The 17763-nt window shown below is 42.2% G+C and overlaps 1 protein-coding gene across 1 annotated transcript in view; it reads right to left on the minus strand.

Annotated features, from left to right (window-relative positions):
* Positions 1–17763, minus strand: part of MTA3 (metastasis associated 1 family member 3) — a 183950-nt gene that overhangs the window by 110730 nt on the left and 55457 nt on the right. The window contains exons 5-6 of the mRNA XM_006133984.3: positions 5923–5986; positions 4810–4927 (exon numbers count right to left, since the gene is read on the minus strand). Coding sequence (XP_006134046.2) covers positions 4810–4927; positions 5923–5986 — 182 coding nt within the window. The remainder of the gene's footprint in view (positions 1–4809; positions 4928–5922; positions 5987–17763) is intronic.

Raw genomic sequence — 17763 nt, forward strand, 5'->3', positions numbered from 1 at the left:
CCTTCTCTATGTCCGACTCATTCTGTTGGGAATAGATTGCAGCTCAAACAGAGCACACAGTGCTCCTCCCTTTTTATTTCCTGAGATAAAACAGCCCCCGATCCCACATCAGAAGCATCTGTCCATAAAATGAACCCTTAGGTGAAGTCTATATTGGATAGGACAGTTTCTGTACAGATTTGCTGTTTCAATTCTTGAAAGACCTTTCTACAGGATCAGTGTACATTCTTGGGGCTGTTGTTCGTAACCAGATCTGTGAGAAGAGCGGTCACCATTGAGAACCTTGGTACAAATCAGGGTAGTCAGCCAACATGTCCTAAAAAACTTCTGACATGTTTCTTGTTGGTGGGGCAAGGTGTGTCCTTGAGGGCCTGGATTTTATTTATAAAGGGCAAAATCTGATCTTTTCCCAAAATGTATCCCAGATAAGCAGTTTCTTCTTTCTTTCCCTACTCTACATTTTTCGGGGCTTACTGCTGATTCAGCCCGTCGCATGGAGTTGAGCATGGCTTCCACTTGGGTCAGATGTTCTTCCCAGGTTCAGCTATAGATGATTATATCATCCAACTAGGCTGCAGAATATGAGTAATAGGACTGCAAATGCTTGTCCATAATGTACTGGCATGTTGCAGGTGCTCCAGGGAGTCCAAAGATCATAGCTCAAAATTGGCAGAGGCAGAATAGAGTGACAAAGACATTTTTTTCCTTGCAATTCTGGTGAGTGGGTTTACCAATACCCCTTTGTTAAGTTCAAAGTGTTGATATAATGAGCTTTGCTCACTCAGTCTAGTAGTTCATTCACATAGGGCATGGTGTTGGTGCCAAATTTCAAAACTGCATTGACCTTCTGATTCTGCATCAACTTCAGGAAAGTGCCATCTGGCTTTGGGGCTAACACAACATGGCTTCACCACGCACTGCAGGATTCCTCAACAACCTCCAGTTCCAATATGGTTTGGACTTCCTGATTCACACACTTTTGGGGAAGCAACTGGAGATTCTCCCAGAAGATCTGTCCAGGTTTAGTGTGGATGTGGTGATGCATGAGGTGGTCCTTGCTGCTTGGGAGGAAAACACCATTAGGAATGCTTTCACTGTGCTCTGCACCTGGGCTCTTAGTTCAGGGCTAAGTTGTTCCCCCACCTGTACAGCCTGTAGGAACAAGGAATAAGGCATTTGAAGTCCCAGTTCTAGTTTAGGTGGGCACAGAGCTATGAATAGGCTTTCTACTCATTCAGCAAATTGATGCGTGTGCACTGTGTGCGCTTTTGTTTGTCAGGTTGTCTAACTTCATAACTGTCTGGCCCATTCAGCTTGACACACAATTTCACAGAACTCCTGCCACTTGCTCAGTAGTTTAGACACAGTACTACCTATCACCTGGCCTGAAAGTGCATCCCCACACTCCCTTCTTATAGGAGTGTTCCTAGGTCTGCTGGACATTGAGATTTTCTGCAGACAAAGTACCATTTCAAAGTCTCCCCCTGAGACTCAACACATATTGTAGGATATTCTGAGTTCTTGGAGTTTGTCTTTCCCACTTTTCCCAAATTAGGTCAAGAACTCCCCAGGACAGTCTCCCATACAAGAAATCAATTGGAGAGAAGCCCAGAGGATTGTGAGAATTCCTGGATGGAAAACAGAAAGGGGGGGGAGGGGACTAAGTTAATCCCAATGCCACAGGTCTTCTGGCATAAGTTTTTTAGCATCTGCTTCAGTTGAAGTGTTCGACCAGGCCATCCGTTTTTCAGGTGATAACCTGAGGTGTGGAGGGTCTTTACTTTCAGAAGATCATAGACCTGTTTCATTGTGCGAGACATGAACTTTTTGCCTTCTTTGATGAGAATCTCCTTGGGAACTCCTTCTTGAGCAAAGACTTTCAATAGTCCAGTGGCAATAGTCCTTGCACTGATGCTATGTAGTGGGATTACCTTACAATAGCGAGTAGCATACTCAACCATCATCAACAGGTCTTTGTATCCAGTGGCACTTTTTCCAGGGGTCCGATCAGGCGTATACCAATGTGATTAAAGGGGACACTGATAATCAGGAGAGGGATGAGGGGGTCTTTCATCACAACTTTTGGCCTGAATAACTAGCATTCAGGGCAGGAGTTGCAAAAATTTACTTCTTGATGTTCACCAGGCCAGAAGAAGCAGTCTAAGATATGGGCTAGATAGGGTCTTTTCCTGTCTAAGGTGGCTGCAGGGGGGGATGTCATGGGCCAGATCAGTTGTGACCAAACTTCTGATGGCCTTCTTCCAACATAGTTGTTCCTCCTGGACCTCACCATTAGCCAGTGGAGGTTGTTCCTATAAGTGGCTCAAGGTCTCATCTTCACAACTCTGTCTCTCAGGTCATGAAGTCCTCTTCCTGGATCATGGTCTGCACCATCTCCTCCCTAGGGAGATCTTCCAGGACCATGTCCTCTTTGAGGGGGTCCTGCTTCTTGCCTACTCCAGCCAGTGTCATGGGCTAGGGTTCCCTAGCTACCCTGGTTCCCTCAAGTGCTTCCTCTGAGTTCCCAGGATCAGATCTATACCTGCTCAACATGTCAGAGAAGTGTTTCCCAATCCCAACCCGAGATAATGGGACAGGCTCGACCTACTACAAGCAGCTCTGTGTTCTCCCCTATGGTGATCTCTACCCAGGCACCGTGATACGGTTGAATATAAAGATGTTAAGAAGCAGGTAATGAGCTAATTATGTAGTCAATACAATTTGTATTGACTACACAATTAGTCAATAAGGGAAGACAGGGTCCAGGAGCTACCCCCCGCTGCAGCTCTGCAGTTTAAATGTAGTAGGAACTGGGCACACAGGTCCTGGACCTACCCCCAAATATTAATATAGTACGAGGAGCCGCCTAGTTCTTACTACATTTAAAAGGCATAGGCACAGCGGTCTGAGCTCCAGCAGATGCTAAGTCCCAGAATGTGGAGCCTCTGCCTCCCTCCCCGTACCCCGCACCATGGAGATGGTGCTGGGGGGAACCGACTTTTAAGACTTTTATTTCCTCCAGCAGATGGAGCATTTACTGCAGGTGCGGTGGGGTGCGACTGGTTGAGCCCAAAATAATCCCTAAGCCCCTTGTTGTCTAGTGTGGGGTTTGTACGCCCCCTCAAACATGTGCACTCAGAACTCCCACTGACTTTGTGCAACTGTATTAATGCTATAAAGAGGTTTCCTTATTAAGAAATAAACAACATCTAAGATTGTTGGGAAATAAAATTTATATGCTAGACATCCCTCAAGAAAACTGCTTCCTTTAGTACCACTCTAATCAGCACATAAAACTAAGTAACAAAGACTGCTCATAAAATTTCCAAAGCCAATATATGTGCACTACAAATAGATGATGAACAAAGTTCATATCCCTCACATTACAAATCAGCTTTTAATATATGTCATATGTAATATTCATATAAAATATAAAAGATTAATGGAACTCTTAAAATTTCTAACTACATGAGCAAGGTAAGAAGACCAATGATTTTCAAGATGTTTTCAAAGAAGAAATGTTTATTTCAACCCTGCTACAGAACAAAAAAGATATCACAATACCACTTTAGCCTTGTTATGTAAGCTGATAATTAACAAGTGAAGGCCATGTGTTCAGCATGCAAAGCCTTTTTAAGAGACCATACAATTTTCTTTTGCATTATTGTTGCTCCAGAGGATCTATAATATTCATACTAAAATACTTTTTTCCTGTGAGGCTTACCTGAAATAAGTCAACTGAACTAAAGAAAAGTTCAGTTAAAAAAATCCTCTTTATTATACCACAAGAAGATTTACCTGGTGTTGCTTGAATTCTTAATTAGTATTTGTTTTTCTTCATTTAAATCATTGCTTTGGGGTGGGACTGGGGATGAGTATGAAGGCTTCCTCTGAGAAAGACGACCCTGGGGCCAGGTGAGAAATGCCCTTCCATGATTGCTGCAGATCCAGTGGGCACAGCTGGGGAAAAGGTACATGTCCCCCAGCTGGGGCAGGTCCAGGTTTGTTTGGCCCATGCACGCCCCAGTCAGAGAGAAATGTAGCAAACTGTGCACTTTCCCCTCACTTTCTGATGAAGGGGAACAGCCAGCAATGTTCCCATATGAATCAAGAGAACTTGATTTGGTACAGCTTCCTCTCATCATATAGCTCTCATCATATACAACTTCCCCTCCCCGCCCTCCCTAAAGGGGGAAGCAGTCTTAGGGTTGGGGCAGTCCCGGACGGGAGGGGGGAAGAAGAAGGATGCCCCCAGCCATCCCTTTCACCTGACCGGTGACATTGACTCCTTTCTGTATGGTTCTGTGTGTTCCTATATGAATCAGGGGCTGTGGAAACTTCCCCATAAGCATCCCCATAGCATCCCACCTTGCCAACCAAACCCTGCTTTAAGTTATGATGCGAGGAAGCTGTATACCAAATTTGGTGCTCCTACCTCTTATCGTTTAGGATGAGTTCTTTTTATGGGTCTCTGTATGAATTGGGTGGGGTTCCTAGCTGTTACCGTTTAGGAGGAGTTCTTAACAGATGGACGAACAGAGACACTCGTTTGCTCACAAACTCTCACGTATATATCATAGATAACGCTCAAACGCTCACTTACTCATAACATCTTTTCATTGGTTAATCAATCTTACCTCCCTTGGTGCCCCATTAATGTATTCTAATTTAGTTTTTTCTGTTCTTCACAATAACAAACCATGGTCTTTCTGTTTGGAAGGTGAATTTCTCACCATTGCAAGTCAATAGAAATAATAATGTGATATGCTGATTTTGTTTGAACATTCAAAGGCCAAAAAAAATATTTACCTTCAGCAAGCATGTCTGGTACATCTGCTTGGTATCTAGGTCCCACTCTGATCTCTCCTTTATCTGCTAAAAGTGTTTTCAGTGATGGATCGTATACCAGTGAATAAAAAAAAGCATCCTAAAAATGAAAAGATATTGCAATAATATTAATTCATTTGATTGCTTCATTTAACTTTAAACTTACAAACTTCTTTCATTTAAAAATTACAAACACAAGAAGGAAACTGTACCCCTTCAATATCACAGTTACTGACCTTTCAAGCTCCCTTTGAGGGTGGAAAAGCAGGCCAAAAAAGAAGCCTACAAAATATATTTTAATGAATACAGATTTAAGTATATTGAATAGTGTAGCCCTCATTAAATGGCTGATACAGAGTATCTTACAGTGAATAAAAAAGTTTGGAAGACATTTCATAAGAATGTAACATTACAGGTACAATGACCAGTTATTTATCCCCAAAATTTGGTATGTCTGATGGAAACTATCTTCTGAATTTTACTTTTTCCCCCTTAATTAATTACCCTTTCATAGAGAATTTTACAAATTACAACTAAGCAGATAACACTATCGATTTCTGAGTAAGATCTACACAAAAACAGTACATGTGTGCCCTTTATCTCTGCTGACTGGAGTAGCAGCTAAGCATTATTTTGAGAACCAGGCTTACAATACTTTAACAATGCTGGACCACAACTATGAAAATGAACTCAATACTGTTTTCAAACCAAAAAAGTGTCTGCCCAATATTAAAAAACTAAAACCACTGAAAAGGGCATTTTATATACAAGGTTTTATAATCATCTATTTTTAAAACTTACTTTTTAAAAAGTCTCTAACTTATCTGAAGGAATTGCATATTTTAGTTTTCATATCCAGGTGACAATATTATTCGGCTGACTATAACAATAAAGATAAAATACAACGTATTAAATTACTTTAATCCACAGTCCTTATAATGCCAGGAGGTATCTTCACCAATCTCTTACAAGATTCAATAATGATTTTTTTAAATTGTACTGCATTTCCTAAAATCCTACTATAAATGGGAGAAGACAAATATCAATGAGATCTATACAATCTAAATGAAGAAAGGATTTCGTGATGTGTGTTACCTCTTTTTCAAGATAAGACAACACGGATTCTGTCTCATTCAGAAGTGCAACACTGCATTTTCCCCTATACAACAAAAAAGAAATGGACATTTTTTCTAAAAGCTAGTATTTTTTAAAGCTGTATATATAAAAAGTACATACTTTTCAAGAAAACATACATTCGACAATTAAGGTTTCTGGTTTTCGTTTAAAAATAAGTAAAAATGTATATTGTTACATTTTAAAACAGAAATATGAGAGAGAGAGAGAGAGAGAGAGAGAGAGAGAGAAGAGCGTGCAGAATATACTAAATGAGTATAGTAAATAGTTTTTGCTGATCTGGGCACTCAGAAGTGTATATAAGCAACAGTCTACAGGATGTGGGATAAAAGCTTTAGTAAAATGATAGAAGAGCAATGAAAGAACAACACACACCAAAGCAAACAATACATCAACTGAAATAGACATAAAATTCAAAAGAAATGCAAACACATGACAAACTAGTTACTTTATATGCAAAAATGGAAAAGTGGGTTAACAGCTGTGGAAAATTAACAAAAGAGAAGTCAAAATTCATAGTATAACTCCATCTATTTTGTGACAAACTCTGAATGTCCCATGTTTTCACATGATTTGCTTAGAAATGTTTCAAGTATGCCTGTTTGAACTTCATTTTATGATGAATTAACAAATTCCAAGATATTGATAAGTAAAAGACTACGGGAAGTGAAACTTATTTTAATGAGGATCTCTTGTAACAGCAGGTACATAAACAAAAATTATAGCAAGAAATTATAAAATAACTCCCAAAACAAATGGAAGAGGTGGTCCCGGGAGCTATACCTTTCCACATGAGCTACCTAACACAATTTAGATGTTTCCTGGATGAGAAAAATGTGAATCTAAACTTTTTTGGAGTTCAGTGCCCCATATGGTCCACTAAAAATTGCATTCCCACCAAATCAAATTTGTAATGAATGCCTTCTGCCAGTTGGATACACATTAAGAACCCCGTACATGCATGAGAACACAGAGTTCAAAAACTACTAAAATGCCCTATCTGGATGAATCATTGATAGGAACTCAAATGCTGTTTTGCTCACTGAATTCAAGATCCTTCACATTGTTATGAGAAATGATTTAGCTAAATCCAGTTGTAACAAGGTGGCAGCATTTCCCATTGACCCACCTTTATCAGTAGGTACTGGAACTCTGCATGGGCATAATGTTTTATTGTCCGTGACTTACCACCACCACCTCACTCTGGACATAAGGGAGATGGCAGTATGTCTCTAGGCTTGAAGGAACCAGGTTCTAAAACTAGAAGGTAAGATTTCTGTTGATATTGGTATTTAAATTGCCAACAAAAGGATACGGGTTGAGGAGTTGGGGCACTAGTCCAGCATGTCTGCATTCTATGCTAAAGTACAGTCAAGGATAAATGCCTGTCCTACATTTAAAATTTATACTGGTATACCTGTGTCAGTCAGGAGTATGAACAAAAAAACATTACCCCTCTGTCCCAGCAGTATAGCTATGCCAACAAAACCCACAGTGAAGGTGCAAGCTATGCCAGGACAAGTTGACACATAGCTAATGTCATTCAGGGAGGAAGTCTTCCTATACCTGCAGAACACATGCTTCTATCGGCATATACTGAGTCTACATGAGGGGGTATGCCAACATAGGCTCTCTAGTTCAGACAGAGCCTGAGGGCGGTCATGCTCATCTTTTAAGCATGTGGATTTTGTTTTTTTTTTGTTTTTTAAATAAAAACGGTTTCTGCTTAAATCCTGTCTGGCAGAGGTCTGGATGGGATCCGAAATACTGTTGATGAGTTCAAGTCACTTAGGGTATGTTTACAGAGCAACTTTCCTAGCATCTACGCAGCCGCTTATTTTGAATTTGGTAAACCTCATTCCACGAGGAATAACGCCAAATTCGAAATAGCTATTTCTAAATAAGTGCTGTGTAGACACTTATGTTAAATTAGGGGGCCTCCAGCCTTCCCAGGGCGCCCCGGTGGCCACTCTAGCCTCAACCAAGAACACTCCTCTCCCTACCTCTGGCTCCATGTTGCAGAGTGCTGTGGTGTCCCGAGTGAGGACAACCAGAGCATGCAGCGACAAAATGCTTTGCTGTCCCTCATTGAGGTAGGCAAGCAAGCAGGGAAAGCTGACAACTGGCTGTCCGGGGGGGGGGGAGGGGGGGGGCAGGCTTTAAGCACAGTCCTCAGATAGCCTCAGGCAGCAGCCACACACAGTAACTCCTGACCTGCTACCCTGCCAGACCTGGTTCCAGCCGGCCTTAAATGCAATTCAGTGTCCACTCAGTGTGGACACGCTATTTCAAAATAGCAAAAAGCTATTTCGAAATGCATTTCGCGTGCAGACATATTATTTCAAAATAACTATTTCGAAATAAGATATTTCAAAATAACGCTGTAGTGTAGACATACCCTTAAACTCTGTGGTGATAATGCTTTCTGAACGAGTCCTTAGCCTGTTCAAGCAGCCCTTCATTTAAAAGTCAGGTGCAAAAGTGATTGCTAGTCAGTGACGATAGTGGTGTCTGCAGAGCACCCACAGGTCACATGGTGCTGCACCCATAATTACTGGGAAACCAATTGCAAAGATGCATATGCATCACTATTTCAAACCCAATTTAAGGGGCTTGGGTCAATCTCTTATTGTCAGACACATGCCAGAGGCCATACTACAAATAATAAAGAGCTACAAATTGAAGATGTGTGTATGTAGAGCATAAACACTGTACAATTAGAAAGAAAAAGCAAAGAGAAAAAACACACAAATGTCCAACAAAATTGCCACCTGTTCCCCACTGACACAGAGTTGCCAGTAATATGATGCAGGGGAAGGGGAGAGGAGGCCTAATGTAAGAAAATCATTAATGAACACTAACTTTTAAAATTTCAACTGACACTCGGAAGCAATGATGGGATGAATAACCCTGTGATTGGTTTATATTAGACTGGATAATCATTAAAACAATAGTACAGGTTGAACCCACACAAAAGAGTCCCAGAGAAGGACTGATGGCTGGGAAGGCTGGTGGCATAGGAGCCGACTTATCAGCGGGCTCCGGGAGTGCTGCAAGAGCAGTGGAGGCAGTGGCTGGGAGCCCTACTGCGGGAGTCTGGCTGGCCCAAATCAGCAGCAGGCTCTGACAGTGCTGGCAGTGGAGCTGGCAGTCAGGAGCTCTGGCACAGCAATGGGTTCCAGTGGGGCTGAGAGCCCAGTGGGCCGACATGGCAACAAGGCTGACATCCAGGAGCCTGGCGAGGGCAGCTGGTAAGGACAACAGGCTCTAGCAGAGTCCGTGCAACAGGGGATCAGCAGCTCTGCCGTGTTCATGAGCCCAACTGGACCAGTGGCATGGGGGTAGCCGGCTGGGAGGCCAGTAGCCAGCCCAGGAGTAGAGTCGGACTGGTGGTAGGGATGTTAGAAAAAAAAGTATTTTTTTTTTGTAAAGGTGTAAATGCTGCAGATTTTAGCAGTTATACATTAACCACGGAGGAGGTGACTTCATGGGAGCTGATGCACGTGGGGAGAAAGTTTTCACCTGACCCATGCTGCTGCCTCTGTATCAGAGGCAGCAGTGCGGGATGGGGGAGGCAAAGGAGACTCCATGGAAGCCAGTGCTCACAAGGGCCTGGGGGAGGACAGCTTGTGTGTAATCATGAAGGTTAACCAATGAGCACAGGCAAACTCTGGTCCTATAAACTTCCTCGTTTGGGACCAGTCCGACCAAGGGTGCCAGACCTCCCTATTTTGCTGCCTGAAATATCATGGATTCTGCTCTCAGACTTGATGGCTGAATACTACTGGGGTTTGTATAGCCACAGAAACTCAACAGTCACCGTCTAAACATGAATATCAGAGCCAAAGTGGAAAACTGTGTAAGTGTGAGCTATGTCTGGGGCCAAAATAAAATGAGTCAACTGAGAAATATCTAATTAGTGATCCAAAAATAATTCAATAATTCTTGATCCAAAAATAAATAAAAATAGAATGCACAAGGAATCAAATTTATTTATTTTCAAATGGATCACAGAACACTAGAACTGGAAGGGAAACTTGACGCGTCAAGTCCAGGCTCCTGCCTTCACGGCAGGACCAACTACCATCTAGATCAGTGGTCTCCAACCTTTTTAAGCACAAGATCACTTTTTGAATTTAAGCGCAATCCAGGATCTACCTCAAAACCAAATACCCTTGCCCCGTCTCCTTCGTGCCCCATCTCTGAGGCCCTGCCCCCGTTCCCTCCGTCCTCCCTCCTTCATTCTCCCTCCCTTTCACCAGGCAGGGGCAGGGGATTAAGGCGCAGGCTCTGGTCTTGGTCTAAGGGATTTGGAGTATGAGAGGGGCTCTGAGCTAAGCCGGGGTCAAGGGCTTGGGGTGGAGGAGGCTCTGTAAGGGAGTTTAGGTCCAGGGAGCTCGGGGCTGGGGCAGCAGCTTGAGTGTGTGTGTGTGTGGGGGGGGGGTGTTCATAACTGGGGCAGAGGTTCCGAGCTGGCTCCAGCTGGACGCTGATTACTTCAGGGGGCTCCTGGGTGGTGGTGCAGTGGAGCTAAGGCAGGCTCACCCCTGCCCTGGCCTTGCATAACTCCCAAAAACAGCCAGCAAACACCCTCCATCCCTAGTCCTCTTGTGCTTCCCCCATTCTATGAAGATAGAGGGTGAGAGAGCAGGAACCCTGACATCAACACCCCATCCTCGCCCCTGCCCCGCTCTGTACCGCAAGCAGGAGATTCCTGGGGAGGGGCAGCCCCAAACACTATATGCATCAAATCACCCAGTTCTCAATGCAGGCTCATAGCAGAGATGTTATAACTGCTTGCTTAAAAGTCTTTGGTGTATATCCTAAGTCAAGATGGGTCCACAGTTCTTTCCGGTTCGTGGTTCCCAGCAAGGCTGCATCTGGGGATTTGGAGCAAAACTGAAGGCAAAAAGTGGAGTCTGCAACATGGCATTTTAAATCCATCTCTGGTCTCTTCCAAGCTGGAGAGAGTCACATGGTCAGTGGCCAAGTGTGTCTTTTGCATTTAGAGATCCACTGTCCCTGGAGCCTCGCTCGTTAGCATATCCATTGGCTGAGCATTCCTCTGCTTTGCTCAGCCACAGACAGAGAAGTTTCCAGCATCCATACAGAGTACATGTTTACACCCCAAATACAGACACTATACAATTACATGAACAGCATCTACAGAATCAGTAGAAGGTAAGCTTTTGTTTGACACCTCACATGCCCCCTTTGTATACACTTTGGGGCAAATACCGCCCCCCCATGGGTGAAGCGGTGATCTGGCTGCTCCTGTTAAAATCCAGTAACGTGACAAAAAAAACTCAGAACAAAGGTTAACAACTATCTCAGTAGCTAGATTCTTTGAATTTTTCCCCGGGTTGCATTAGATTAGGGCAAGAATTTTTTATGGGGTGCCATTCCAAGAATTTGGTAAATTGCCAAGGGACGCACTCTTCCATGATATTAATAGAAGAGGTGTGGGGTCTGGGATGGAGGTTGGGTGCTGAAGGAAACTTGGGGAGCAACTTGGGTTGGGTGTGACCCAGTACAAAGGACTGGGGTGGCAGAGGGGTGCAGGAGTTTGGGTTGTGACCTGGGGCAAGGGTTAGGGGTGCAGAAGCAGGGATACAGTGGGTTGGGTTTTGTGGGTAGATGTGGAGGAGATCCTCTTACATCATGTTCCACTCCCAATTGCTGTGGAGGCAGATGTCTGACACAGCCTTGTCAAGTCTCACAGACCTGATGTGGCATTCACACATTTGGCAACACTGTCATGTCTACCTGAATCTTTCTCTCACACTCAAAGCTCTATTGATCCAGGGATCAGACTCCTACCCAGGTATAAATAAGATACCTGAAAGGTTGCATAGTCTCCCTTTAAACTAGGGATGTTAAAATGAGTGTCATTAAGCAACCATGTAACCAGGACGTGCTGAGATTTGGAGGGGCCCAGGGTAGAAGCAGGGGCAGATGACTGTTTTGCGGGGCCCCGGGCAGCATAACTCCGTGGGGCTCCCCCTTTGCCACGGCGCATGCGCGGGGCTTTTTTTAAGTGCGGGACCCGGGGCGGCCTCCCCGTTCACCCTGCCCTATATCCGCCCCTGGGTGGAAGCATAAGTCCCACCATTTGGGGCCAAAGCCCAAAAGCTTCAGCTATGGGTGGCAGGGCTCAGGTTACAGGCTCCCTCCCTGGAGCTGAAGCCCCCCATACCCAGAGCAGTGGAGCTCAGACTTTGGCCTCTGTATATGGAGTGGCAGGTCTCAGGTAAGCTCAGACTTTGGTTCCTGCTCCTTGGGTCGTACAGTAATTACTGTTGTTAGAGGGGAGTCACAGTGGAATGAAATATGAGAGCCCCTGATACTGAATATTGTCTTCCACTGTCAACTGATTCTCCAGCTCAAGTCCACGAGGTCTGAGCTGAGTCTAAAGATCGTAGGTTCAAATCCTATGGATCACATAAGTGAAAAGCATTGTACGTAGTCACATAATTAAAGACTTTATCATAATGCACATACAAAGTGAGACAGAATTGCAATTACATTAGTAACTGATTTTGTAACTTTTGTGTGCTTGCTCTGAGGCCTTAAGGATCTTAACGGGGAGAGAAAGAGATAAAAACCTTTTTAAGTTATCAGATACTAAAGACTGAGCTTCGTCTGTTGCTCTAGGGAAGCTCTGCCCAACAACCCCACGTAAGGAACGAGGCGTGGGCATGTGGGAAACTTGTCTTGCTGCAGCTGACTGTAGATAAACATAGAACATAGTTTAACCTGCCACAGGCTGAGTTAATGCCTTTCACCAGTACTAATGCCAAGAAAAGTTGTTAAGATTAATTTTATGGTTATGTATTAATTATTTGCAACTATGCACACTTGTTCTTTATAAAAAATTACATAAAAGATTGCACCTGGAGATGCATAATATTTGGCAGCTCTGTTGATTTCAGAGCTCCAACCCAGTGTTCAGCAAATTGTGTAGCATCTTGAAACAGTTTCTCTCCCCAGGCCAGAATATAATGTGATCTGAGGACAGGTATACCCAAGCATTCTCTTACTAAAATCCCCAAAATCCAGGGGAAAAAATAGCTTCTTGCTACGATAAGAGACTGTGCTGGAACAGGTTACCAAAGGATGTGGTTCTCCATTCCTCAGAATCTTCAAATCAAGATTGGCTGTGTCGCAACCACAAGTTGCTGAGATTGATCCAAGAACTAATTCATGAAATTCTGTGGCCTGTGGTAGGCAGGAGGGTGGACTACATAATCAAAATGGCCCCTTGCAGCCTTAAAGATCTATGAAATTCTACCATGTGGCTCACAGCAAGAAACAGCAGCTAAGTGTTTGCTCCTGGATAGGAGCTGCTCTGAATTGCTCTGAATTGACCTAAAGTTGAGGGGGGCAGACTATGGCCTGCAGGCCTCATCCAGCCCGCCAACCATTTTAATCCAGTCCTCAAGGTCCCATTGGGAGGCAAGCTCTGGAACTTGCCCTACTGAAGCAGTGACAGATCCCCTTTCTGGCTGGCTCCTACACGTAGGTGCAGCCCTACATACAATTTCTATACTCTGATGTGGCTCTTGGGTCAAAATGTTTCCCCACCCTAACCTAGAAGAATACTGACCAGTAAATAACTTGCCTGATTTCTTTCTGATACTGTCATGGTAATTGTTTCTCACCTAGCTGTGATTAAGAGAATTACCATTATTACCCATCTGTCCAAACTGATTTCTCCAACACAAAAAACACACAACTGTATTTATCAACCAATTAACTGACATCTTCCAATAAAGATATTTAACATTAATTACATTTAGATCAGCAAGCCTGCTTGTTTGAAATCTTGTTTTCACAAACACTCATTGGTTTTAAAACACTTTTCTATTCCCAAACCAACGCAGACTGTTTAGCCCCACACAACTCCTACTGCATTACACTTTATAAGTTTTTTAACTGTTCAACAAAACAGTCTGAGAGATGCTAATGTTATTTTAACCCAGATTTCTGAGGAGAAAGCCAAATAAACATTACATCAAGAAATTACAACTGAACCAGAACATTTATTAATAGGTACAAATCAAAGACCATGAAAAAGGTACTACACATAGTGTTGAGTAAGTTAATAGTAGTAACAATGTTCCTTCATATGGTTGTGAAGGAATATTTTATTTTTAAGTATGTTGGGTTCGGAGAGCAATTACAAATGGCTTCAGAGATTAATTCAAATCTCAGACAGCTTAAGCATAAAACTAGCTTCCCCAATTCCCACCTAACTCTTGGGACCATAAAAAGGAAAAAATACAAATTCTGTGCATCAATGATACAGAACAGTTAATAAATCTATACATATTCTCTACACATATTCAACTGTTTGAACCTTACAAGTTATGTTGAAATGCAGAAACATCACAAAAAATAAAGCAATCAAAGTTAGAAGCACAACATGAAGGAACAAAACAAAACTGTTTATTCAGTAAACATTGTATCCATCATATTCTACTCAAATCACTGCACACACTCATTATTTTCTAGCATGTGTGCTTAGGTAGCAATTACAACAGAAAGACCAATTTAAATGCCATGGTTGAACAGGCCAAATTATGATGCAAAACAAATAAACCCTGGATGCTGTGTTATTAAGCTTCCTATAAGTTAATAAAAAAACCCTAATGTCATATAATAACTATAGTTTACTGTATTAAACTTTCAGATACATACTAGTTCTAAATAGAATACATTCTCTTTTCAGTTTCCTGTTAACTTAATTGGAGCTAAAACATTTCACATAGGAAAAGGACATATTAATCATACAGCGAAAAGTTGGCATCTTAAAAACAAACCTGTTACAAAAGTGTTAGATATTTAGACCTTATTTTTACAGTTTATACTTACTCGTTGACAAATTACTGGTTATTGTTAGCTGGTCAAATTAACCAACATGTAGTTAGGCATAATTTACCACTCCCCTTCAACAACTTGCATTCATTTAAGTACCAAAACCAAATAGATTTTAGAATTACAGTGAGAAAGGGAGAGCCAAATTAGTCCAAGGCATGTCTTATTTAATGGAATTAAAGACATTTCTACACTGCAATTAGACACCTGTGGCTGGTCCATGCAGGCTCAGGCTGAGATGCTGTTTACCTGGAGTACAGACATTTGTGCTCACGCTGAAACCTGGGCTCTAGAACTGTGAGGTGGGAGTGTCCCAGAGTTAGGCTGCCACCCAAGCCCGAACACCTAACCACAATTAAACAGCTCTTTAGCCTGAGCCAGCTGGCATGGGCCAGCCATGGAAATCTAATTGTAGTGCAGGCATACCCTACCAAACATCTAGGCTTTTGTAAAACATGGCTCTTTGGGTCTAGCAAATTTATCTAGCTTAACTATTCACAATATTTAAAAAATGGGGGGTCAGCTATCATTTATTTGATTTTGCTTCAGAAAAAAGTTATCTGAATTAATTTATAATCAGACAAATTTAGAAATAATTTAAAAAATCCAAGTTTTGAACTCTGAAGGCCTGATTCTCCTTTCACTTACAATGGCTTTATACTGCTGTGACTCATTAACTTCAAACTGACAAAAGGCTTCAAGATACACCAACTTGAAGGTTACACCATGGTGTAAAGGGTCCTCAGTGTATAGGAGAAAGAAGCTTCAAGTCTCTAATCTTTCAAAGTACATTCCCAAAAAGGAAAATTAAACATAATTTATATTCCAAGAGAAAAAATGTTAAAGTAGAGCTAATTCAGAAAGCACATTTCAGTAATTTAAGAATAAACAAGTTAGACCATGAAGGAACAGAACAAAGCATGGGCAAAAAGGAGTTGCAAAACTAAGGGAAGTGTACTCAGTTACATTATTAAAAACTTTTTAACTAGAAAGTTGTTTGTTGATGTAAATCAATTAAATATATTATGTGCTCAGCTGAGTAAAACATTTTTTTATTCCTTTAAATTACAAGAACAGCAACACAGGTAGTTTCCATCATGGGAGAAGATGTTGGACAATTTTTAAGCTCTGCATTAGAACTGGGAGCCTAAAGCAAATGAGAAAGGCAAGTCCACCAATAAAATTAAGTATCAGAGAGGTAGCCGTGTTAGTCTGAATATTCAAAAGAAATTTCCACTACATGCATCTGACGAAGTGGGTCTTTGCCCACAAAAGCTTATGCTCCAACACTTCAGTTAGTCTATAAGGTGCCACAGGACTCCTCGCTGCTTTTGCAACAAAATTAAGTTACTCACCTCTAACTTAATTCATTTTGGTACCCCTGTCAACTTCTGTGTTCATCACCTTTATTTGAATGACCTTCTCCTCTGCCATCTGTACTACATGTCTTTTCCATTTGAAGGGCTAAAACCTCTGGTGATTTAAATTCACATAGCTCCATTTTGGAGCTAGGACAATTTTTATTCCCTGACACTCTGGTTCTTTGAGTGAGTACTACTGAGGTGAGAGAGGGGGAAAAAAGAAGAGGGCCCTTCTATTTCCCCACCAATTTTTTCCTCTTTTTTCACTAATTCATATTAAAAACTGAGAGAAGTACTGGGAATTTGAACTGTGTAAATTAATAAACATCATTCAAAGCAAGGAAAATGCAATATTGTGTCCATGTATTTTGATAAACGTAGTTTCATTTTAGAAATTCATTACAGTACATGCACTTGTTCGGGAAGGTAAAAAGTAATTCAGGTCTTGGTAACTCACACTACAAAATTACTATTTTTTGCTCAGAAGTAGAAGAAAACACCATTTTTTATGTGTGCGCTACACTGTGTAATTACTACAGCATACTAGGGATGTTAAAATGTGTGTAATTAAGTAACCATGTAACCACTGAAACTTTTAAGCCCTGTGCATACTGGCTCTTGCCTGCCTCCCTAGCCTATCCTGAAATGCTGCCTCTGTACAGAGTTACACTTTCACATCCATCTGCATACCGACAGCCCTCCTTTGTTGCTGCCTCTGTACATGGTTATACTTTCACATTCCTCTGCGTACCAGCTGCCCCCTTCTCCCTGGCCCACCCTGCTGTTGCCTCTATACATGGTTACACCTCCACATATCTACAATATACAGTAGCATTTTAAGGGAAGAGTAGCGAAGTGTGAGCTAGTGATGTTCTACTCTACTTGCTCCTCATATTATAGCTATCTTTGCACTGGAAGGTGAACAAAGGCAATTTGTTCTATTAGAGCAGGAGTTCTCTTGTAATAAATAATAATACATAAGAGTGATTTTCATGTACAGATTTCAGTTAGATGAAATGTTGAGTGAGCAGTATTATCTCCATTTCGTAGGGCTTGTCTACAGGGAAATAACTGCAACGAGTTATGCGTCAATTTATAGCACACTACCTATTCTGCAGGAACTCCTTGTGTGGACACTCTTATCATGCACTAAAAGTACCCTTGGTGGTTTATCTTAGGACAAAATCAAGTTAAAATGCACAAAGGTAGATTACTGTCCTGCAATTGCCTGTGAAAAAAACCCCCCAAAGATACAAAAACTGAGTCATACAGTGAGACTGTGACAGAGCTGGGAAATATTTTTGTTCTATTCAACTGCTAGTCCTCGGTTGTATCCTCTAAGACCACAAATGCCCTCTCCTGTGCAATGCAAAGTACAGTGGACTTCCGATAATCCAGCATCTTTGGGACCTAGGTGGTGCCGGATTATCGTATGTGGCGGAGTACCAGGAGGTACTATAAGGGGCATACTCCAAACCCAACCCCTCTCCTCCCCCCACCTCCCACCTTATGCTTGGGTCCCAGAGCCGCTGGTACAGCCATACGTCTCCCTCCAGGCGCTGGG

Source organism: Pelodiscus sinensis, chromosome 3 (genome assembly GCF_052426305.1).
Source record: "Pelodiscus sinensis isolate ZL-2025 chromosome 3, ASM5242630v1, whole genome shotgun sequence".
NCBI lineage: Eukaryota > Metazoa > Chordata > Testudines > Trionychidae > Pelodiscus > Pelodiscus sinensis.